This window comes from Dunckerocampus dactyliophorus, chromosome 5, assembly GCF_027744805.1.
Source record: "Dunckerocampus dactyliophorus isolate RoL2022-P2 chromosome 5, RoL_Ddac_1.1, whole genome shotgun sequence".
Classification (NCBI taxonomy): Eukaryota; Metazoa; Chordata; class Actinopteri; order Syngnathiformes; family Syngnathidae; genus Dunckerocampus; species Dunckerocampus dactyliophorus.
The window spans coordinates 25,516,346-25,539,392 of NC_072823.1; the positions used below are offsets into that span (position 1 = coordinate 25,516,346).

Genomic DNA, 23,047 nt, shown 5'->3' on the forward strand with positions numbered 1-23,047 from the left:
AGACAGGGGCGTTCTGTTGTTTTAAAGACCCTCCCAAAATTCTGAATATCTTTTAAATGATAGAAACTCTGCTATTTTAAGGGTCTACTGCAAAAACGCGAATCAAAGATCCTCTATGACAGAGATTCGGAACTGGTGGGTCGCGGGTCTTGCCAAAAAAAATAATTGTTTAACGACCCTATGTCCCGGAACGCACCTCACGTGTGTGCTATTTCCTTGCTACGCCACCACAAGATGCTTGCCATGTTTATGGGCGACTTGTCCTGTTTGAGCAGGAGGGGAAGGACATGGAGTGTGAACTTAGCACAGCTAAATACCGCCTTTATATCTGCTGGAGAAGAGCGCGCTATAAAGAGACAGGCGTGAGATGGGGAATACCGCCCACAAGGTAGCCTCGCAGGTACAGTTTCATGCCCATTTAGATTTGTTGTCCCAGGCAGAGGGGTGGTCTACAGAAAAAATACACCTCCTGTTATTATTAAACTTACCTGCTGAGTTAATCAGAAAAAGTTAAATTTGTATTATTTTGAATTGTACTTTTTACCTGAGGAGTTGAAATCGAGCAACTGGATTAGCTTTATTTTCTAAAAGATGTCTCACCTCTCATTCAGGTCATTAGCGCCCTCAATAAGCAGCCGCTTAATTGTTGCAAACAGGCCCTTTAAATGTAACATATTTAAGAGGTTTTAGTTGAAACATTTTCGCAACTTGTCATTGTGGGGTAGTGAGGTGGGTCCAGGGACTGGCCTACCATTAAGGCAAAGCAGGCATTGCCTTGGGCCCCCAATCAGTAGGGGGCCCTAACCCATCTGCCCCCGCTCCAACCAGCATGGGCCATGGCCACCACAGCCAGCAGCACCTCCAACTATATTCATGTACAATTATGTTAGCATAAACAAACAAATAACACAACAACAAAGAAAGCTATCTGAAAGCTAAATTCATATTATCTGCCCCTCTCCCCCTACACTACAATGGACTGTTCCATGATGACAAAGACTGAGCAGCCGGGAATTTATGTGGTCCAGTCCAGTAGGTGGCGGTAATGGGCCATTGTGAGACACAAAGTGTGAAGCTACTTAAAACGTAACTAACTTACCAGAGCGGGGCTGAGAAGAGGAAACGGCGAGAGGACGCCCAAAATATATTTCCTCATTACCGAAGGTCTCAAGCTTCTTTACGGTGTCATAGAAAAAAAATGTCAACGAGCCGGCACGAATTACCGCCCACTGTGAGCCGAGTTCTGGTCGGCTACCGGATGATGCGGAGTTTGGTGCTGCGACACCTCACCTTTGTGTGAAGTCCAGTGAGAAGTTACAGCAACAAGTAGGACTTTCTTTCTTTGACATTTATGCAGTGAAAAACATGGATAACAATATGGATGGACTTCAACAAGATAATGAGCATGTTCATCTTCACCCTCAATACACACACACAGTCTCTTTCTTTTTCTCACACACACGCGCACACGTCTGTTGTTAGGATGTCTGGGTTGTTTTTGTTCAAAAATAAATATGTGGCATTTTGACATACACTGGTTTTATATCTGAAACTTTCTCTTTCTGTTCACTCCGTATTGATTGGAAGTAGATGCGAGTGTCTTCGTCACATACACAAGAATGGAGAAATAATAACGGCGAGCGATTTGTGAGGTCTGATTTTTGGGGGGTGAGTTGCTGTTGGTGGACTACACTGCTGATGGGGATGTCATACAACTTCATGTAAAAAATACAAACTATACCTTTAAGACAGTCTTCAAAAACGCTATTCAAATGATAAGAGGGCTCTGCTGTTTTTGGGAAGAGTTGTAGAAGGTCATAGTACTTACTGTACATCCAATCACATTGCTCTGATGTCGTCACCTTACTGCTAACAGCCACTAGGGGGCATGCTTTCCTGCATTAACATGATTCACTGTACTTTCAAGGAAACATGGAAACCGCCCTAGATTTCAACACTTCTGCCTGGCCCCGCCCCCTCGTTAATGCCTCTTGTGAGCCAGAGGACGTTGGGGCCTGGCAGCACCGCCTCCTTCACCTGGTTCTGGTCATCACGATAACCACCTTGCTGAGTGTCGTCACCTTTCTGGGTAACTCCCTGGTCCTCCTGTCCGTCAAAGTCAACCACCGCCTGCGGACCATCAACAATTACTTCTTGCTGAGCCTGGCGGTGGCCGATCTACTGGTGGGCGTGGTCTCTATGAACGTGTATGTGCTGTACGCAGCGTGCGGCTACTGGCCCCTGGGGGTCACCCTCTGCGACCTGTGGCTGGTGGTGGACCACGGGGTGAGCGCAGCAGCTGTCTTGAACCTGCTCATCATCAGTTTGGACCGCTTTTTCTGTCTAACCCATCCGCTAAGCTACCCAGCAAAGCGAACAGGTCAGATGGCCATCCTGATGATTGCGGCCGCTTGGCTGCTGTCCTTTGCCCTGTGGACACCCGCCATCTTGTGCTGGCAGACGGCCGGAGGCGAGCGCCTTGTCCCTGAAGACGAATGTTACCCGCGTCTGCTCGCCAGCCCAGTCGTCACCCTTGGAACCACCCTACCCGCCTTCTTCCTGCCCGCCCTTGCCATGGTGGGCCTCTATGGACACGTGTCTGCTGCCAGCTGTCGTCGCCTCAGTGCACTCCGCCACCCAAAAGAGGGTGATGTCAGGTTGTCAACCTCGTCCCCGCAGCACTTTCTCTCGAAATGTCGAGGCGAGCTCATCGGTAACCCGATGTCAGAAACTCAGCACCAGTGGTGGTCCAACAATTTCAAACTCAGAACGCCTCGAGCGATGTCTACAGGAAGTGACATGTCAGAGAGGACCGGCATCTCGCCAGGACCGTCGGGCAAAGACGGCGACTCCACCTGCTCCCAACAGTGCAGGGCAACCTCCTCCTCCTCGACGCGTCACAGGATCGTGGTCAGGGAGAGAAGAGTCACGTGGACCATCCTGACCATCCTGCTGACCTTCATCATCACCCGGGCGCCGCACAATGCCATGGCGTTGGTCGCCGCCTTCTACCATGTGCGCATCCCGCACTTCCTGTGGCAGGCGGGGCGCTGGATGGCCTACCTCAACAGCGCCCTCGACCCCGCCTGCTACGCCCTATGCAGTGCCACCTTCAGGACCACCTTCTGCAACCTGCTGCGGTGCCGCCGCCACTGAGCACCGTGATGGGGGCAGCGCCATCTGAAGGCCAATGAGTTAATTACTTGTTTATTACTCGCCAATCAACGTGTGCGCGTGAATGAGTGAATGAGCTGGTCAAGTTAACCAGGTCTTAATTTGTGAGCAAGTTTACTTAATTAGGTCGTAATGTTTGTGAATTATGTCCTAACGAATGTGTGTGAATGAGTGAATTCTGTGTTAAAGTGTGTATTGATGTTAATTAGAGCTTAATGCTCGTGAATGAGTGAATTATATAATGATTGTGTGTCAACAAGTGAACTAGGTTTTTGTGTGAACAAGTTCATTTAATTAGGGCTTAATGTTTGTGAATGAGTGAATTATGTGTTAAAGTGTGTGTCCAAGTTAATGAGGTCTTAAAGTGTGTAACTCATACATCGTGTTCGAATTAATGTGTGAACAAGTGACCTGTGCATTGATAAGGCGTGTTAACATGTGAATTATGTGTTAGTGTGAGTCTGAACAATTTAATTCGGTCTTAAGGTGCGTGAACGAGTGAATTGTGTTACAAATGAACTAGGTCTTTATGTGCGAATGGAGTGTGTAGTGAATTACCTGTTAAAATGTGTCAACAAGTTAATAATGGCTAAATCCATCTTTGTGAGCAAGTGAACTGTGGCGATTAATTGTGTGAACAAGTGAATGCCTTAATGTGTGTGACCAAGTGAACTACCTGTTGACAAGAGGCGAATTATGGCTTCATTTATGTGCGTGCGTAAACAAGTGAATTATGTCTTAATTTGTGTGCGTGAGCAAGTGAATGTCTAGTTTGTGAAGAAGTGAAATAGGTCTTTGTGCGTGTAAATAAGTGAATTGCATCTTAATGTGTGTGAACCAGTGAATTAGGTTTCATCAATGTGTGTGAACAAGTTTTGTGTTCGTGATTGTTTGATTTGATTAATGACTGAATCATCGCCCGTGTTTAATTACATTTCATCTTTATTGACTTGATTTGATCATTCATTGGATAAATAATTTACAAGAAAACACACTTTAAAATTGTCCTTAATGAACAAATGTTTAATATTGTGTTTAATAATTTAATCTTAAATGTGTTTAGAAGTCATGTTCAATGTAAAGATATGTTTAAAAGTGTTTACTGCTAAATGTTTAATATTAAATATGTTTAAAATCTTGTTTCATGTTAAATAGAATTAAAATCATGTTCAACAATGTGAGCTTGAGGTTACATGCGTGACATCACTTCCTGCTGGCAGCCATCTTGTTTGTTTTTCATGTAGGACAGTTGGGAAGCACAAAGAAGAGAGAAGAGAAGGGACATCAAAGACTACAACATCCAAAAGGTCGTCTGGTGAAAGCGTCTGAGGGCCTTGTGGTCTTCTCAATCAGGAAATGGACTTTTGTGGAGGTCGGCATGTGTCACTTACTTTGTCCTCGTCTTGAGTGTGGACGCACGCCATCACGTCTTCTTCTAGAAACCAGAAAGAACAAGCTCAGACGCCATCATTCGTTTTGGTGGACAGCAACAGGAAAGAGAGTAAGCACTTCCTGATTTTGAGGAGGTGGCCTAGAACGGTTTACCTTCACCATCAGTGTGACGTGAGGCAGCGCCGCTGGAAGAGCTGGCGAGAGACGGACGCTCATTAAGGCGAGAAAATCTACTGATGGGAGTGGCATCCCACCAGAATTAAGACGCGAGACGACACTACTGAAAGAAGAGAACACCTGCAGACGAGGCCCAGCTGGTCCTGGCGCTCGTCGGGGTGCACCAGGTCAGGCATGGTGGGCGGGGCCAACGTCTCCTTGGCCACCACTTCTGGGTCCAGGATGTAGAGCTCATCCTGGCAAACGTCGCTCACCAAGTTGAGGTGCTCCTGGAAAACACTTCCTGTTAGCGTTCAAACAGGGTGGCGGAGCTGCCCAAGCCACCGGCGAGGTCATACCTGAGCTCTGTCGATGCGGTAGAAGCGGTCAGCAGTGGTACCTGAAAAACAAACATGGCTGTCAGTCGTTGGCGAGCGAGACAAAGGCGGAGCTAAAAGTGACGCACAGTCAAGGAAGCACCAGTTGACTGACAGCTTGTCGGCCGCCGCGGCCGCTCCGTCCTGACGAGACAGGAGGACAACAGTGAGACTTTACACTGGTGTGCATGGCCACACGTGTCCAAGTCACACCTGGTCCAGGTCGTTGTGAAGACGCTGGATGAGGAGGCGACACATTTCCAGGTCGCTATCCCCGGGTACGCTCACAACGCCCAGAGGAACCGCTGCGCAAACAGAGTGACACCTCGTCATTTTAGATCTTTGTCATTGTCATTGATTGATTTGTGGACTCACATGACTCCTTCAGCTGGTCTTTGTCATAATGGAGAGCTTGGTAGGCAGCCATGTTGATCTTGTTCACTTGGACATCTAGTTTCTCAGGGACCAGTTGCTGACTACACCACACACACACACCCACACACACATTGACTTCCAGGATGGCGTGAATATCAAGGCTAATGTCAACACCTACTTGTGGAGGTGTGCCATGGAGAACCTTCTCTTGGACTTCTGGACCATGTTGGCCCGGTTTTTCAGGCTGATGTGGATGATGGAGGGCGCCAGCTTGCACGGCTCACCGTCCACCTGCATGGGGATGACCTTGTTGGTGGTTAGCGTCACCTCCTTGCACTGCTGGAGCCTCTCGCCGTGACCGCCGACCTGCAGTGTAGCCTGGATGCACACACATCACAGGACTGAATAGTCAAATGCTATAATGCTATGCTATACGGCTATGCTTCACTGCTACGTTGCATTACTAAATGACACTGTTATGTTACACTGCTATGTTACACTTTATGCTATACTATTAAATTACACTGCTATGTTACACTTCTATGCTATACGATTAAGTTACGCTATTGCAGGCTCTGAGGAGTGTTGTGATTGGGTTCCAGGATGCAGACACAGGATGAGTCCAACAGTTCAAGAATAATTTAATGAAAAAACATAGATCAGGCAAAAAACAGGAACTCAGGGCGATGGTGCAGAACTAAGAAGGGCACCGTGGGCAAAAAAAACAAGAGCTGCACTCAGCAAACAAAAGATAACTGGAACTACCCAGTGAGCTGGACGGATAACTGGACTGCAGGCCAAGCTGCAGCAGAAGGACAAAGGTGAGTGGTAGCAAGAGAAGTAGCACATGGTCTGGAAGCGCAACCATGGAGAATAATCCAGCGCTGGCTGGAGACTAAAAAGGGTACTAATGAGGAAGAGCTACCGGGATCCAGTAGCTCCGCCCAGCTCAGGAGCTGTTAGTATCTGAACAAGCCAACAGAGGAGGAGTGAGCCACAAAATTGTAAATGAAACGTAAATGAAAAAAACACAAACTACAACAGGCGACTGACCAGTGTCACCGAAGAGTGTGACAGTAGAGTCCCTCCATATAGAGAGTTGCGACACGAGTCGAAAAAATACGGTCACATGACTTCCATCTTGGGGCCAAATTCATGTTTGCGTTCGCCTTTTCTTTACAGTATTCTTCTTTATTCCCCAAAAATGCCGGGTTGTTGTGCATTTGGATGCACAAATAGACATGACAAGGGTTTCAAGCTTTACAGATTCCCTTCAGATGTCAACAGACGGACAATTTGGGAAAATAAAATCAACCGTTTGGGCTAGAAGCCGAACTCGTCTGCAAAGCTGTGCGAGGTAGGCTCCGTATATGTTAAAATTTTTAATGTCACAATGTTTTAAAAACTTGACACAGCCACCTGGGGCGATGTTACTAAGTTTAAGGCATCTCTTGATGAGCTTGGCACGTTTTGGAGAGAGTGTGTTTACCTAAATATTGTGTTCTACTTAATTGTTTTGAAATAAGAAAGTAGCCTTAACGTAAAATATACTATAAAAAAAAAAAAAATAAGGCAGTCATGGATGCTTAGAGTTAAGAATGATCCTTGTGTAAATCACCTCTGGTTGCAAATAAAGTAATCCATGATCTCGAGCAAACTTATAAAACTGCATTCATTTTGAAATCTGTTGGCATTTAATGTATCGTGAAATTCTGCTTTTTATTCCATTTACAGTTAAAAACAAATGTTGAAGTTAATGCAACTGTTCCATATTCAACAGAATTCATTTTTTTTTAATGTAGACTGAGTTTGCTAATTTAATAAGCAGTTGGCAAAGCATTCATACATGATGTCCATAACAGTTCAACAATGTTTTCATTCATGCAGTCAAGTCAGTCAAATTATACCATATTACACATTGGAAAATATAGATCTATAAATAATTATAAAAGAGACATTTTGCATGCGTCCCTTTGTGCAGAGACATTGCAATTTACATGCATTGTCGTACTGTGCACGCAAGCCGCGTGCTTGAATTGGCCCCAACATGGCAGCGTAATCTCAGTTGTCGTAACTCTCTATATGAAGGGACTCTACGCGACAGTACCCACCACACCCCAACTAATCAGACGCCACCTGGCAGACTAACAGGTTTATCTGGGAACTTAAAAACAGTGAGGAGCGACAGATCGAGGATGTGTGACCGAGAAACCCATGATCGGTCCTCTGAGCCGTAACCCTCCCAGTCGATGAGGTACTGAACACCTCTGCTCCGCCTCCTGGCGTCCAGGATCGCTTTGGCGGTGAAAGCGGGGTGACCCTCAATCATCCACGGAGGAGGAGGCACTGGTGGAGGTCTGAGCTCACAGGATGTGACTGGTTTGAGGTGAGACACGTGGTACACCGGGTAGGACTTGAGGGAGGGACGACCCGGGGTTCACCATCCGCTCCACCTCATATGGACCAAACAATCTGAGTTTCTTAGATTCCACTGCCAGGGGAAGGTCCCGGGAAGCCAACCACACCTTCTGTCCCGGTTTATAGTCCGGGGCAGCAGTCCGATGGCAATTGGCCAGCTTCTGATTGCGGCGTGCAGTGCGGGTCAAGGCAGTCTGGGTGTTGCGCCAAACACGGTGGACACGGCGGAGATGGGAGGCCACTGAAGGAATGGTGCATCCAGGTTCCTGGTAGGGAAAAACTGGTGGCTGTAAGCCATAGACCACATGAAATGGGGACATGCCTGTGGAGGAACACACCGGAGTGTTATGCGTATATTCCACCCAGGGAAGGAAGAGGGACCAAGAAGTGGGGTCTTGGTCACACACACATCAAAGGGTGGCCTCCAGGTCTTGGTAGATGCGTTCTGTCTGCCCATTTGATTGGGGTTGGTACCCCAAAGAGAGGATGGCCGCGGCCCCAAGAGCCTTGCAGAATGCCTTCCCGGCGGAGGAGGAAAATTGCGAGCCCCTGTCAGATACCAAGTCACAGGGGATGCCATGCGGGCAGACCACATGCTGGACCAGGAGCTTGGCGGTCTGAAGGGCAGATGGGAGCTTACGGAGAGGAATGAAGTGGGTAAATTTGGAAAACCAGCCCAGAAATGGAAAGCACGACCATCCCGTAACTAAGCCCAATGAAATGTGTGACCAAGGGCGGGACGGGATGGGGAGTGGCCGCAGAAGGTGGGAGGACTTGCCTCTGGCACAAACGGAACAGGCCGCCACAAAGCTCTTGGAGTCTGCGTGAAGAGTGGGCCACCAAAAATGTTGAGAAATCAGGAAAGCAGTCCGCCTATCTCTGGGATGACAGGCGAGCTTGGAGCTGTGGGGTTGAATCCAGGGGAGACCTAATATGAGGGGAGCAGAACGTGAAGACATAACAAAAAAAGAAATGGATTCGTGGTGATTACCGGAGAGAGAGAGAGTGAGAGAGAGTAGTGTGTGTCTGATGCAAGGAGGCGTACGACAAGAGAACGAACATTTTTACACTTGTCAACAGGCTCAACAGGGATTCTAAATTGCTCCACAAGCCCCTCCAATAAAATTTTCGGCCACACCTGAGTCTACCAGAGCACAAATGGGGTGACCCCCCCCTCCCCTCCCCAGGACAACATACCCTCAATTTAGAGACGTCCCACGGCAGACTTGGCAGCAGGGCGGGGAGGTGAAGTCTATCCATCTGAAGTGGAGCTCCTGGCTCGAGATGATCTCCGTGGCCGTGGACGGTTGGAGCAGCGGGAGATGGAGTGGTCCGCCGCTCCACAGTACAGAAACAGCTGAAGACGCATGCAACGCCTCCTCTCCGTGGCTGACAGCCGGTTGGCTCCCAGCTGCATAGGCACCACCTCCTCCGCGAACTCCGTCGAGGGTCCAGTCGAGTGAGGGGAAGGAGGCGGCAGAAGAGGAAGCATCTCCTGGCGGCATGGTGAAGATGGCGCAGTCAAGGGAAGAGGAAACACCCCCCACTGCCAGGCACGCTCCCGCATGCGATTATCCAGTTGGATGGAGAGGGAGATAAGCTCCTTGAGCGTGTTGGTCTGAGGCTGGCCAAGAACACGTACAGCAGGGCTTTCTCACCCCAGCTGCTTTCCACTGCCAGGATGCGGAAAGATATAGAGTGGTTCTCCCCAGGAGACGTAGACCCGCCTCCCACTCCCTCATAGGGTGGTCGAAAACACCATAAAATTAGGTAGACTGGTAAGGACTTCCGGCTTACTCTAAGACACCACCATAGCTCACTTAGCGGCCCGACCTGACAGCAAGCACACAATATATGCCACCTTGGCAGAGTCTGAAGAAAAGGTCTAAGGCTGCTGGTTGAAAACCAAAAGGCAGTGTGCAGAAGCAGTCTGCACCCACCAAAGTCCCCTGCATATCAGGCTGGGCGCGGTAAATCCAGTGGGAAGTGGTTGGAGACGGGAGAGCTGGTAAGCCTGAAGGCAGCAGGGAAGGCGCCTCTGGCGCAGCCGCGAATGATGGCCCTGTCACGCGGGCAGGCATGTCCCTTACCAGCGTAGAGAGGTCCTCCAGGGTCTGCTCGTGGCGAATGAGCACTTGGTGCTGGGTCTTGAGGGCAAACTGAAAACGCTCCTTTTCTGCGGGATCCATAATCTGGCTGGATTATTCTGTCAGGCTCTGAGGAGTGGTGTGATTGGGTCCCAGGATGCAGACACAGGACAAGTCCAACAGTTCAAGAATAACATAATGAAAAAAACATAGATCAGGCAAAAAACAGGAACTCAGGGTGAATTTAGAGAACTAAGAAGGGTACCGTGGGCGAAAAACACAAGAGCTGCACTCAGCAAACAAAAGATAACTGGAACTACCCAGTGAGCTGGACGAATAACTGGACCGCAGGACGGCCGAGCAGGTTGGAGTGGTGAGCCAAGCTGCAGCAGAAGGACAAAGGTGAGTGGTAGCAAGAGAAGTAGCACATGGTCTGGAAGCGCAACCATGGAGAATAATCCAGCGCTCGCTGGCTGCAGGTGAGGAGACTAAAAAGGGTACTAATGAGGAACAGCTGCCGGGATCCAGTAGGTCCGCCCAGCTCAGGAGGTGTCAGTATCTGAACAAGCCAACAGAGGAGGAGTGAGCCACAAAATCAAACATAAATGAAAAAAACACAAACTACAACAGGCGACTGACCAGTGTCACCGAAGAGCGTGACAGCTATGCTATACAATTAAGTTACACTGTTAGGTTACACTGCTATGTTACACTGCTACACTACACTACACGGTCTTGCTGCAGCGACCTTCGGGAAACTATCGCAGAAGGTATGGTTAAACCGAAAGCTATCAAGACACACGAAGATTGCTGTATACAAGGGATGCGTCCTCAGTACCTTGCTATACGGCAGTGAGACGTCGTGTGTATATGCCTCGCAAGAGCGACGGCTCAACGCCTTTCATCTCCGTATGCTGAGGAGTATTCTCAACATCAAATGGAGCGACCGTATCACCAACCCTGCTCCGTGAGCGCCGTCTCCGCTGGGTGGGACATGTCCATCGGATGGCAGATGGAAGAATACCGAAAGATATACTATACAGAGAGCTTGCATCCGGAAAACGAGCTCGAGGCCGGCCCCATCTCCGCTTCAAAGATCTCTGCAAAGGAGACATGAAAGCTCTGGGTTTGGACGTGTGCAACTGCGAGGAAACTGCAGACGACCGAACCCGCTGGAGTCATGAGCTGAAAAACGGACTCAGAAGGGGAGAGGAGCGCCTCCATCAGCCAGCCGACAAAAAACGACTGGCTCGAAAAAATGCATTGGAAAAGACACCAAAACCAAGCACCTACATCTGCAACCGCTGCAACCGTGACTGCCACTTGCGTATCGGGGTATACAGCCACAAAGTTGTCGTAATCCCGCTATTCCAGCTCAAGGTGCAGATCCATAGTCTTCCGAGACTGACTGATGCCAAGGAGGAGGAGGAGGAGGATGTGTAGGATAATATTGTTTTATTAACTTGTTAGCTGAGTTGGTAAATAATTATTACAAGTGGATATTAGAATAACTGTTTGCATTGGTGTTTATTGATTGAATTATTAACTGAGTGCCTTAATATAAGTACAGTATAAATATAACTGTTTTATGATTAACTGAGTGAGTAATTACAAGTAGTTTATAGAAATAATGCTTTATTAAACAATTCGCTAAGTAGATGGAGTAACTGTTTAAGTATGTAAAAGGTTAAACAGAAATAGTGAGGTGCTCACACATAGTGAAGGCCAGTCAATACCAGCAGCAAGATAAGGGCACAAACAAGTCAGTAAGTCTTGAGATAGACTGGGAAGTATGTGATGTTTATGCTACAAAAGTGTCACCTGCTGGCGTCACACAACTTCGTCAAAGAATCCGGGAGAAAGTTATCTTTGGAGAGACTGGCGCCAATGGTCTGAGGAAACAATTATAAAAAGGCGGAAGGGGGGAGAGTTCAGGGCCCTCTCTCATTCAGCTGGCGTGGAGGATCAGGGGATCGGTGAATGAATCGGGGCACGGAGCTCTGGAAACTGTTAACCTATTCTGTCTGATTTATTCACAATACAATTCTTAAAGTTAATCTGGTGTGAGTCTTCTTTCCTTCTCATAACTTAATTCATTATTAACTTAATTAATTTTCTAAAGTGGTCCTTTGACCTTTAGAAGGTTGTGGAGAATTTCACCTCCATCATATGCTCCACACTTTTATCGTAGGTGTGAATAACAGGATAGGATTATACCACTGCTCCGCCCAGGCTTAGTGTAACGAACCAATAGGAGGAGGGTGTTGGCACACCAATTCCGCCCACTCTTACTGTATTTAAGGCCTAAGCTACCAGCACTTATTAGTTTGCTGACGAAGCTCTTCGGATGAGGAGCGAAACGTCCGACACCTTCTACACAGAAGTACAGATGACGTCTCAAGAAGCCTTTTCCTCCATATGCTCCACTGCTATGTTACATTGCTATGCTACACTACTAAGCTAAGATGGCTACACTGCTACGCTACACTGCAGTGTTACACTGTTACGTTACAATGTTGTGCTAAACTACTAAGTTACACTGCTATGATACATTGCTGTAGTCCACACCTAGATTATACCGCTATAGTAAAATTTCCCCCAATGCCACACAAGCACCTAGCTGGGTCACGGGGCTTAGCTAAGGTAGTAACTTCCCTCTGCCTCTGCCCCTACAATGACATTAACGCTCACCAGAGAGGTCATGGTGAAGCCGATGACCTCGATGCAGCCATCGTCAAGGCGCTGCGGCTCAAAATCGTAATGTTCGCTGGGGTGACCCCACGGTGTTGTCCCAGCGCAGTACCTGCAGAACATTTTAGCACGTTAGCACGACACGTTAGCAACATGCTAGCAAAAAGTCACACGACTGAGACAGGTGAGGTACCTGGGGATGTTGAGGAAGAGGAGACACTGGAGCTTCAGCTCCTGGACTTTGGTTGTCAGGTCCACACCGTCACACTGCGGAAGCGCAAGAGCAGTCAGTCGTAAACAAAGATGGCGGCCCGCTTCTTCCTACTCACCACAACTGTGATGTGCTTGGACAAATCTTTGGAATTCCCACTGAGGAAGTCTGAAAACGCTGTCTGAAACACACATAGATGTGTATATAGATGGATGTATACAGTAGATAGATAGATAAATGGAAAACACGAGCACGCTCACCCCAGCGTAGAATATTTTGTTTCTAAAGCGACTGTTGAACCGCTCTGGGTTGGCCTCTGAAAGAAACAGGAAACGGGAAGTAGTGAGTTAGATGGAGGAGACCAGTCAGGGTCATGTGATCAAAAATCGCCATCACCTCGGGACTCGTGGAAGCCCAGCGTGACGTGAGCGTCGAAGCCCAGACTGAAGTAGTTGTTGAACACGTCCATGGGGAGCTCCAAGGACAAAGTGTCACCAGTGTCAACATCACTGTTGCTGTTGGAAATGTGACCTTGACTGACCTTGTTGGCTTGATGCTCCTCGCTTTCCTCACAATGTTTGTTGACCTCCACGTGTATGTTCCAGCGGTCTAGCTGCACGATGTTACCGTCCTCCACGTGCGACAGGATTTTGGCGAGAGGCTCATCCGTGTAACCCTGCGAGGACGAGCGCATGTGTCAATAGAGCGTTGCCATGATGACTGCAGCAGGAGGACAAGACAACTAACCCCTCCCCAATTGAGCGTCCTCGCCAAGTCATTTCCTGTTCCCAGAGGAAGGACAGCCACAGGTGGCTGGGGGTGGAGCTTCAGCTGGTCCAACACGGACAAAATCCATCCCACCTGCACACACACATACAGTATATGGCAATCTATCTTTCCAGTACTGTCCATGAGGGGTGTATGAGATTAAAACGTGTAGAGAAAAGCTGTCTTGGGAGAACAGGGCAGCCAGAGGCCAATCAGACTGTGAACTATGGCCTTGCTACTGTGAATAATAATATACGGAATACGGAGAAGTGGCAGTGCGCGAGGCAGCATTGGAACCACACCCTAAAATGCTTTCCGCACACTATAAACCTTGCAATCCAACCTACCTTGGTGTTCCCAGCGTCACTCGCTTGTGACGTGTGGCTGTTTTTTTTTTTTGAACAGCTGCCGCGGTGTTAATGTTTGCGCCGTGGAGCTAAAAGCCCAGATTGTCAACTCGACGTTCGGCGCACCTTTTTAGGCATCAGGGAGTGAGGTTTACCAATGTACTCTCACACAGTTGCACCAGCTGGCACTCGTTACATGTATATATTACACTGAACTGATATGCTGCAATATTATGTTACAGTACTATTCTACACGTCTATATTACACTTGTATAGTATAATTACATTGCTGCATTACACTGCTGTACAACTGTAATATGTACACTGTTGTAACAGTGCTGTTTAACACTGCTTTACTGCAGTGCTATGCTATATTTCTGTTACACTGCTATACTGCAGTACTAAGTTACAGTACTAGACTTCAGTGACATATTACACTGATGTACTACATTGATATGTTACACTGTTATACTACCGTGTTATGTTATACAGTACTAGTCTGTAACACGGCTATACTAAAGTGTTATGTTACACTTCTATACTGCAGGGCTATATTACACTGATATACTACACTCCCATGTTATACTACACTCCAAGACTTCTGTGCTATGTTACACTCCTGCACTTCAGTACAGTGATATACTGTATTACACTGCTACACTACAGTGCTACTACAGTGATATGTTACACATACAGTAAATACTGCAGTGATGTTACACTGCTATGTAACAGTGCTGTGCAACACTTCAATGTTACAATACCATTCTACAGTGCCATGTAATGCTGCTCTACTAGTGTTATGTTACGCTGCAATACTCGTACAGTACTGCCATGTTACACTTGTGTTCTACACTGCTATACTACATTGCTATGTTACACTTCTATATACTCCACTATTATGTTAGACCGCTATACTACATTGTACACTTCTATACTACCTTGCCATGCTGGATGCCAACAGCCTCACTGACCACCACAGTGAACAATCATTAATTCAAAAATATAATGCCCACCGTCCCGTCGCCGCCGCACACCAGGATCCTCAAGTTGGGTACTTTGGCAAAAAGTTCCAATCTGCAGGGGGGAAAAAAAACATCAAAGCTGCTTAAAGGTGAAAAGAATGATAATGTTTCATGTCAGAGGTCAAAGGTCATGTTGGTCATGTGTCTCACCCTTCCGCAGGTCCTCCTCTGGTCAGGTCAAACACCTGTCGAGGGTTCAAGTACCACATGAATGACTTGATGATTTTGGCGCCCTGGCGGCCAAAGACACTGCTTTAGGGCGGGGGCACGGGTCGTGTGACACATCATGTGATGGACGTCATGTTCAACCTGATTTCCTCCGCTCTTGGGGTTGACAAACACCAGCAGGGGCTTCATGAGCTGAGAGGGGCGGGGCTTGACCAGGAAGGGCTTCCAGCAGCCATCTTGGGGCTGAGATACAAATACAGCATCAGGTATGCGAAATGCCAACACAGCTAAGCTCAACACCAATAAGAAGAGCTGGCGCCACATCCTGACCTCTGCTGCCTTTTTGTTGGTCTTGTTTACTTTTAACGACGTCTTTTTCTTCTTGCTCGACTTCAGCGACGTCTGCCAGACATGCAGCACATCACAACTCGTATTTCCACCCTTCTGCGTGTGTGTGGGTGCGTCCACCCACCTGAGGTCGCCTCACTCGCAGGATCCATGTGGGTGGGATGATGACGGCGGCGTGGGCACCAAGTGAGCAGAACTCTTCGATGTGCTGCAGCATGAAACACGTCACCTTGTTGTGGTACTGAAACACACACGCGCACACAAAAAACGCTGAATCATCATTACTAGCCTGCTAATGCTTGCCTACTAAATATAGCGCCATACCGTTAGCCAAGTTGTGGACTTGTTCACTAGTCTCAGTAGCACCACTTTGTGTTTGTTATTATAATTCGAATGCCTCCTGGACTCCCAGTTTGTCAGGTTTTTTTTCCCAATAGAATCTATTCCTTAACACGACACATAAATTAACACATTTGTTCCTTGTGGACAAAAAATGTCACATTAGAAACCATTAAAAACGTGCAGTTTTAATCCCACAGTTTCTTAACATGAACTAATGCAGGCAGCAGGCTTAATGTAAAAATTTCAATTTGGACTACTGGCTTTCAAGTTGTATTTTTTTTGTCCACTAGAAGGCACGACTGTTTCACATTTAAAGCATGCAGCAAAATTTAACAGCTGTTACAGTTTTTCTGCAGGGCTATTGGAATGATAAGTACTTGTCACTATTGATGATTGATAATGATGTATATGTGGAAAAAAATGTTACATTTTGTTTTTTTTAATAAAAAAAAACAGTGGAGCCATGTAAACATACTGGCCATACTGTCCAAAATAGAATTAATATTTGATATGTATATGTCAGAAGCTGAAGTACTTTTAAAAGATTGACTCATTTAAAGTGAAAAAAATATGAATGCATCATATTTTTCCGGACGTTTTTAGGAAGTTGACTTTTGTTTTTCATTACAACCTTGATTGAGTTTTTGTGTAAAATCAGACACTGTAGAAATAAATAACAATGAATGGAAATCAACACTGCTGCCAAACCTGATAATAAAAATAATAAAATAAAATAATAAGCAAATACTCCTTGAAATGTATTTTATGAAAGTTATTTTAGTATTTAGTTTTTAAAAAAAATAAAAAACAGTGGCGATATGTAGACATAAATGGTTATAACCCCCCCCCCCCAAAATATAATTATATAATTAATATTTAGTATGTACTGTATATTTCAGGTTAAAGTAGGTTTAAAAGACTGACTTTTTTAAAGGGGGAAAAAATTATCTATCTTTACAGCAGTTTGCAATGACATTTGTTGTCATTGAGGTTATTTAAAAAGGACCCATTAAGAACGACAGAGGGTAAGTAGAGGAAAATGGATGTTTCAGAAGCTGACAAAGTACTATAACAGTAAAACAACTTGTGTCCTGCATTTAAACGCATATCGGTTAGCCCAATGAACGCGATGAGACGTACCGCCTGTTTGCACCACGAGCAGCTGATGGCGATGATCTCTTTGCTGTGAAACGAAAACTTGGCTTGGAATCCCTGCGGGACAAAATTGTGACTCGTGAGTTGTGAATAAACCTATCGTGCGGCGTCAATGGACCGAGACCAACCTTTCCGCACTGGCGGCATTTTCCTGTCTGGCGCCGCCGATGGACCCAATGGTGGCGCACGGCATTGCCCTGCAACACAATGTCAGGGTGAAGGTCAAGTGTCAAACACAACTACGAGGTCACAGGTTCTTGTGGTCAGCTGACCTCTCGAGCCATGCGAGACCCTGCCTCCCTGAATGACGGCTTGCACTTGAAGTTGATCTGACGACAGACACCAGCGACAACATGACTCTGAGGTACTCCGCCGATACTGAGACCAAGACCAAGCTCACCTTGTCCAGCTGCTCCATGCACGTCACGTGCACTGAGATCTTACAGGCCGCACATTTCTTCCTGGCTGCTGACTTTTGCTGTGGGAGGTCAGAAGTCAATTTTATCACGACCACAGGGGGGTGCTCTAACTCACCAAAGACTTGGCCAAACAGCGCTGCTCGCCCACGTAGCAAACGTCTCCTGATGCGCTCGCCTCGAACCACACGTGATCTCCACACTGGGCGCTCTCCTGTCACAAGTCACCTGTCACGTGACACGCTAACACGCTAATAACTTGCACAGCAACTATAACGAGTGACTCACACTCCAGTCCGCGATGCCACCCGACTCCAGCGTCTGCTTCTGCACGACTGACTTGGCGACGACTCTCCTGAAAGGACAGGAGGACACATGCGGCTTGGATGTTAATTCTGGTCTGAAAAAAGAACATGTCGAGTCATGTACGCTAAATGTGTCGCCTCAACATGTCCCTAACGGATCTAGACTGGGACGCCTGTCTCCTCTCTGGTCCAGTACTGTGGCACTAATGTGTGAAGTGGACAAGTTAATGACGTCAAGAACCAACGTGACCAGGTGGTTTTCAGGAGCTTGCGGACTACATACGACAGAAGGGTGCTCCAATCCTCCAGGCACTCATCATTGTCGTGGGCGCCTCCGCACAGGGCCAGGTGGTTGATGTAGTAGAGGGAACTCCTGCGACAGGGCTTAGAGACGGTGGAGACCCTCCTCTTCCTCCTTGCAACAAAGTGGCAAGTATAGGGGGCAGCATCTCCAGCCAAAAGCTGAGACGAGTTCCTGCGCAGGCAACGAGGGGCCCAGATCGGCGCCCTTGAGGTCTCCAAGGAGGAGGGTGAAGAGGACAAGGAGGTGATGTTCTCCTTCGCCTCAAACGGCTGGATTCTGTCTGATTGACTGCTGTTGTTGGCCCCACACTTCAGTTCCACCAGCTCCGCCCGCACCGCATCCTCCTCGTCCTCCTCGGCCATCTGGATGAGACTGGCCAGCAGGATGGAGGGGCCAAGCAGGGGCGTGTCAATGGTACGCAGCTGGCGGCTCACGACAAAACGGGGGTTATGGTTGGGGGTGGTGGTACTGGAGCGCCTGCGCGCCTTCCCTGTGCCCGGGGTCTTTGCAGCGCTCTCGCCACCCAGCAGCAACCCCTGCAGGTGGACACTGGAGCGCCGCCTCTGGGTCAAGGTGGAGGAGGGCAAGCCGACACTGGACCTCCTGCGGGCCTTGCCGGTCTGGACGGCCACGCTGGGTCTTCGCTGGCGGCGGGTTTTGGATGCCGCTTCCCCCTGCAGGGCTCTTGCTGGCTTTTTCTTAAAGTGACGCCGGAAAAAAGTGTCCATGACGGATGGACGCTGCAAGTAGATGCGCTTCTGGTTGTTCCTCACCAGCTGCTGAGGTAAAATACAATCAGTATCACTGCACACAAAGGACACACTCTCATGATCACATGACCACACATCAACATCATCATTTGCTCACTAGTTGACTCCAATCAATACACCAATCAATCCAACAAATAAACATGTCCACATGCAGTGTCATACAACCTGAGAGGAAGCGCTCTGACCCGCAGACTCGACCGCTCTGGTCTGGGAGCGTCCGGACCCAAAGTCACATCACCCTCACCCACCCCGCCCCAACAGCGCCTTTGTCAGGGCTCTCACTTCATTGCAGCCAGTGTGCACATGAAGGGAGCCGCCATGCACTCCAACATCCTAGAATACTCTTCATTAACACTTCAAGGCCTGTGCTTCTGCATTATGGATCCAATTAATGACCCAAACTGAGGCGGATCCACATGCTCGTTAAGTAGACATTAGTTGTGTCGGTTGCCACGGTGACTAAGCAGCTGGAGTCATAGCAACCTTCTCACTGGGTCCCAACCATTCCAACTTATTACTGAATGTCAAGATGTCACACATTGTAACTTATTAAATATCAGCAATTCAGTGGTCGTGTTCTTTGATCTACGACATTAGAGCCTAGAACAACATGAGAGCCTTCAGAGTCAACTACGACATACAGTAAAAGCCTGGAATCAACTACAGTATGACAGCTTAGAGTGTCACCTACAAATTGAGCCTAAAGAGTCAATTGTGGCATGAGAGCCTAGAATGACACGAGAGGCTCGAGAGTCAATGATGACATGAGACAACAGCATGGATTTCGTGCTCTTGTTGACTTTCTCAATTCTCTTGGCCAATTTGACTCTCATCTTGAGAGTCAAATACTGAATGAGAGCCTTGAGAGTCAACTACGGTATGAATCTCTGCTTATCGCCGCTTAAGTGACATGAGACTCACAAGACTCGGTTATGTCACATAAGCTCAGAAAGTCGAGTACAACATGAGAACCTTGAGAGTTAATTACACTATGAGAGTCTAGGACCGCATGAGAGCGTAGAATGACACGAGAGCCTTGACAGTCAACTAGGGCATGAGAGCTCAGAAAGTCAACTACAGCATGAAAATGTTGAGAGTCAACCATGACAACTTGAAAGACATTTGAGTCTTCAGAGTCAGCTACGACATGCAAGCCTTGAGTCATCTACAACATGAGAACCTTCAGAGTCAACTACAATATGACAGGCCAGTGTCAAGTGCGACATGAGAGCCCAAATAGTCAACGACATGAGAGCTTAGAGTCCACTACAAATTGAGCTAAAGATGGATACAACATGAGAACCAATTACAACATGAAAGTCTAGAATGACACGAGGGCCTTGAGAGTTATCTACAACATGAGAGCCTTGTGAGTCAACCATTACATGAGAGACATGTGAACAGTGGCAGTTCTGGCTTGAATGACGACCTGGGCGGCTTGTTGTGGTGCCCAAAATACCTCCGCCACCCGCCCCCAAATTCTCACGACTAGGTTTTCTTTACAAAGGCTATTTTTAAAAATTTTAAAATATATTTATTAAGTTATACATTGCCACAAATGCCTACAAATTAACAAACAAGCAGAAAAATATTGAACACAAAACAAATAGAAAGGAAAATTATTTTTTTGCAGTGCACAAATCCTTCAACCCCTCCCAGCCCCTCTTCTCCCCACCTCAAAACACTTTTTCCAACTACAGAAAGGTGCTTATTTCACAAGCTCAAGCTCCCCTTACATTCCATTTGACTTAAATCCACATTCAGACAATTAAAACTCTCAGTCAAGAAAACAAATCAACAGCAGTTAGTCTATAGCCACCAAGTAAGGTTAGCTTATTTGATCATATACATTCCATAATGTGGTGTACATAAAGTGATGCTATAACTCCATACCTTTATCTTTGGCCCGTTTCTCCCCTTCTTCTTTTCTCTTCTTTCTAAATTGTGCACCTGATGGCTTTGACTTTGTATTTTCCATGTTTTGTTGACACAAATTAATGGCACGTTTATCATCTCCCACACTCAATTAGCAGTCAAGGCTTAACCAACCCACATCGACTCACAGTTCCCTCCTTTTTATTTCACATTTTCCTCGTGAAATAACATGTTTGAGACTCTTGGTCTCCGATAATATTCATACAATATAATATTAACAATTCAATAAGTTTTATTTTTGAGCAATTACTGTTGTAATTTACGGTTTTTTACCTTGTAATTAATCTGAGGGTGAGGCCCAGCGGCACCCCCTCGCTTCTTCTTTGGTTTGATTCACATCGCGTGGTGGACCTTTGATCACGTTTGACCAGCATGGGGGCGCGACTATCACGCCTGCAGAGGGCGCCCATCTGCCACACATACAGTATGTGCTGACTTGATGAGGATTTGATGAACGCTGAGTATTAGTAAATATGATTTTTTTCTTTCCCGTGCTGAGGCGACCCCTGGAGAATGCCGCCCTGGGCAACTGCCCATGTGAGCCTTGAGAGTCAATTATGACAACGCGAGTCCAAAAAGTCAACTACAGCATGAGAGGCTTAAGAGTCAACTACAACATGTGTGCCTTGAGGTTCCACTATGACATGAGAGCCTTTACGACACGAGAGCCGAAAGAGACTACTACGACATGAGTCTTGAGGTTAGTGTGTGTTTTCCAGCTTTAGCGGTCTATCCAGCATAACGATGCTGCCCTCTGGTGGTTGAACCAGTCCTTTCATCGCTCTGTTCCATCCTTCCTTCCTTCACGCCTTTTCTTTATCTGCCGCTTCCTTGACCTCCTCCTCTAACTCCTCCCCTTGAGAGAACATTTATAGAAAGAGGGCCAGTGAGTGACAAATATAGTCCAGAAAATGGGTCTGTGTATGCATCACACACACATGAGAAAGTACCTAGTAAATACATGTACTCGAGTAACAAGAAGGTGAGGGAAGAAGCCAACTATCATAATTTAAGCGCTATAGATAACTGGGGAGGGACTGAAATATTTTTTGTCAATATTGTGGTGTCCCGCACGACAGATGCATGCAAAGCATCACGGCAGTGACAAATGAGAACTCTTGACTTGTGTTATGTGCATTTTGATATTCAAATTACATTTCAGGCATATTGCATGGTGAGAAGTGTGTTGACAGGATCAAGCTTTCTGTCAGTCACATTTCAATGGTGGTTCAAATGAGTGATTTCTCACATGCGCTGGTTACTACTGTACATAAATGGAACTAACGAGATTAGTTAAGGGTCACTCAAGTGTCATTCAAGTGTAAAAAGAAGTTGACTGCTATGAAATTACTGTAATAGTAAAAGGTAAACAAAAATCTGCTCTACTCACGATCTTCATCGCAAAAAACACACAAAAACCTAAAGACAAAGCAAAAACGCCGACCTGCAGACCGCAAATCCTCAAAAGTTAATCTTTCCTGGCGGGACCTAAAAATGACCGATTAAAATTCTGTGTGGTGCCAATCCATTAATGGAAGCTATAATTAGATGAGGCTAGGATCACTGCCACCTCAACAGACTCCAATGGGCACCTTTTTAATTCCTGCTGTGGGAGGGACGCTTGTCACATATCAGCATACTACTCTGAGATTTATGTGGTCATTTTCATTATTTCACTTTGTAAAGTCACACCTGTTCTCCCGCACACACTCCCACAGTAATGACATTGCCATGGAAACGGCGCAGCATCAGGATCATGTGTGTCTCCCTTTAAAAGACACTTTAAAGAGGGTAACATGCGTTCTTTGGACCACCTCAGCCCCCGCCTCTCCCTAACTGCTAAGCGACCTTTTGCTCACCTCGTCAGCATCCTCAGGCCGCTCAAGCTTCGGCTGGCATCGGCGGCGGGGGTGGGACTTAGAGGCTGCTCCTCTTGGTGCTCTTGCATGTTATGCTGCCCCGAGGTCAGCTGGCGGTCATTGTTGGACAGGAAGCAGCCTCAGGTGGTGCTGGTGCGTGCACGGAAATCCGCTTCTAAACAGGAAGCGGATGTAGGAGGGGAATCCACGTTCCCACCCGCCACGCTTTTCAGGTGCCGCACTAACCACTCGCTTCAGAGTGCTCTTGCTTTTATTTTCCAACTCACATGAAGCTCCTCCTCTTTGTGCTGGAGCCCACCCATCACAGATCTCTGTGCTTTCATTGGCTTGCCCTGGGACATTTTGACTGAGTGGAATCAAAAAATTAGATGTGAGATTATGAGCGCATATCACCATCGCCACATTC

At 47.1% G+C, this 23,047-nt stretch overlaps 2 protein-coding genes across 4 annotated transcripts; one reads left to right on the forward strand and one right to left on the reverse strand.

Moving 5' to 3' along the window:
- The first annotated feature begins 294 nt into the window (after positions 1 to 294).
- On the forward strand, positions 295 to 4,314 carry LOC129181346 (muscarinic acetylcholine receptor M4-like). 2 transcript variants are annotated; one of them, XM_054776440.1, is made up of 2 exons: positions 295 to 400; positions 1,928 to 4,314. In XM_054776440.1, exon 2 carries the CDS (start codon positions 1,933 to 1,935, stop codon positions 3,154 to 3,156), a length of 1,224 nt encoding a protein of 407 aa, XP_054632415.1. In that variant the 5' UTR covers positions 295 to 400; positions 1,928 to 1,932; the 3' UTR covers positions 3,157 to 4,314. The 2 variants fall into 2 exon arrangements, with proteins under 2 accessions (XP_054632415.1, XP_054632414.1); XM_054776439.1 differs by lacking the exon at positions 295 to 400 and adding an exon at positions 1,068 to 1,326.
- Positions 3,997 to 22,234, reverse strand: LOC129181345 (diacylglycerol kinase zeta-like). 2 transcript variants are annotated; one of them, XM_054776438.1, is made up of 28 exons: positions 21,035 to 22,234; positions 17,736 to 17,802; positions 17,566 to 17,661; positions 17,432 to 17,509; positions 17,304 to 17,360; positions 17,160 to 17,228; positions 17,017 to 17,088; positions 15,659 to 15,775; positions 15,517 to 15,588; positions 15,328 to 15,429; positions 15,169 to 15,251; positions 15,010 to 15,070; positions 13,629 to 13,742; positions 13,423 to 13,557; positions 13,278 to 13,356; positions 13,142 to 13,197; positions 13,000 to 13,062; positions 12,860 to 12,937; positions 12,671 to 12,778; positions 5,653 to 5,852; positions 5,475 to 5,575; positions 5,313 to 5,404; positions 5,189 to 5,243; positions 5,082 to 5,122; positions 4,864 to 5,012; positions 4,720 to 4,760; positions 4,566 to 4,609; positions 4,001 to 4,398 (listed from the first exon to the last, which is right to left on the reverse strand). In XM_054776438.1, the coding sequence occupies exons 1-28, from the start codon at positions 21,169 to 21,171 to the stop codon at positions 4,378 to 4,380; spliced, it is 2,388 nt and encodes a 795-aa protein (XP_054632413.1). In that variant the 5' UTR covers positions 21,172 to 22,234; the 3' UTR covers positions 4,001 to 4,377. The 2 variants fall into 2 exon arrangements, with proteins under 2 accessions (XP_054632412.1, XP_054632413.1); XM_054776437.1 differs by having other exon boundaries at positions 3,997 to 4,398; positions 15,328 to 15,588.
- Positions 22,235 to 23,047: the final 813 nt, after the last annotated feature.

What these genes read in the sequence shown, in the direction of transcription:
- LOC129181346 (XM_054776440.1), top strand. Translation starts at nt 1,933, where the DNA reads ATGGAAACCGCCCTAGATTTCAACACTTCTGCCTGGCCCCGCCCCCTC.
- LOC129181345 (XM_054776437.1), bottom strand. Translation starts at nt 21,171, where the DNA reads ATGGGCGCCCTCTGCAGGCGTGATAGTCGCGCCCCCATGCTGGTCAAA. An exon ending in ACAAAATATTCTACGCTGGG is followed by an intron (nt 13,063 to 13,141) that starts GTGAGCGTGCTC and finishes TGTGTGTTTCAG; the next exon opens with ACAGCGTTTTCAGACTTCCT. An exon ending in GCTTCACCATGACCTCTCTG is followed by an intron (nt 5,853 to 12,670) that starts GTGAGCGTTAAT and finishes GTGTGCATCCAG; the next exon opens with GCTACACTGCAGGTCGGCGG.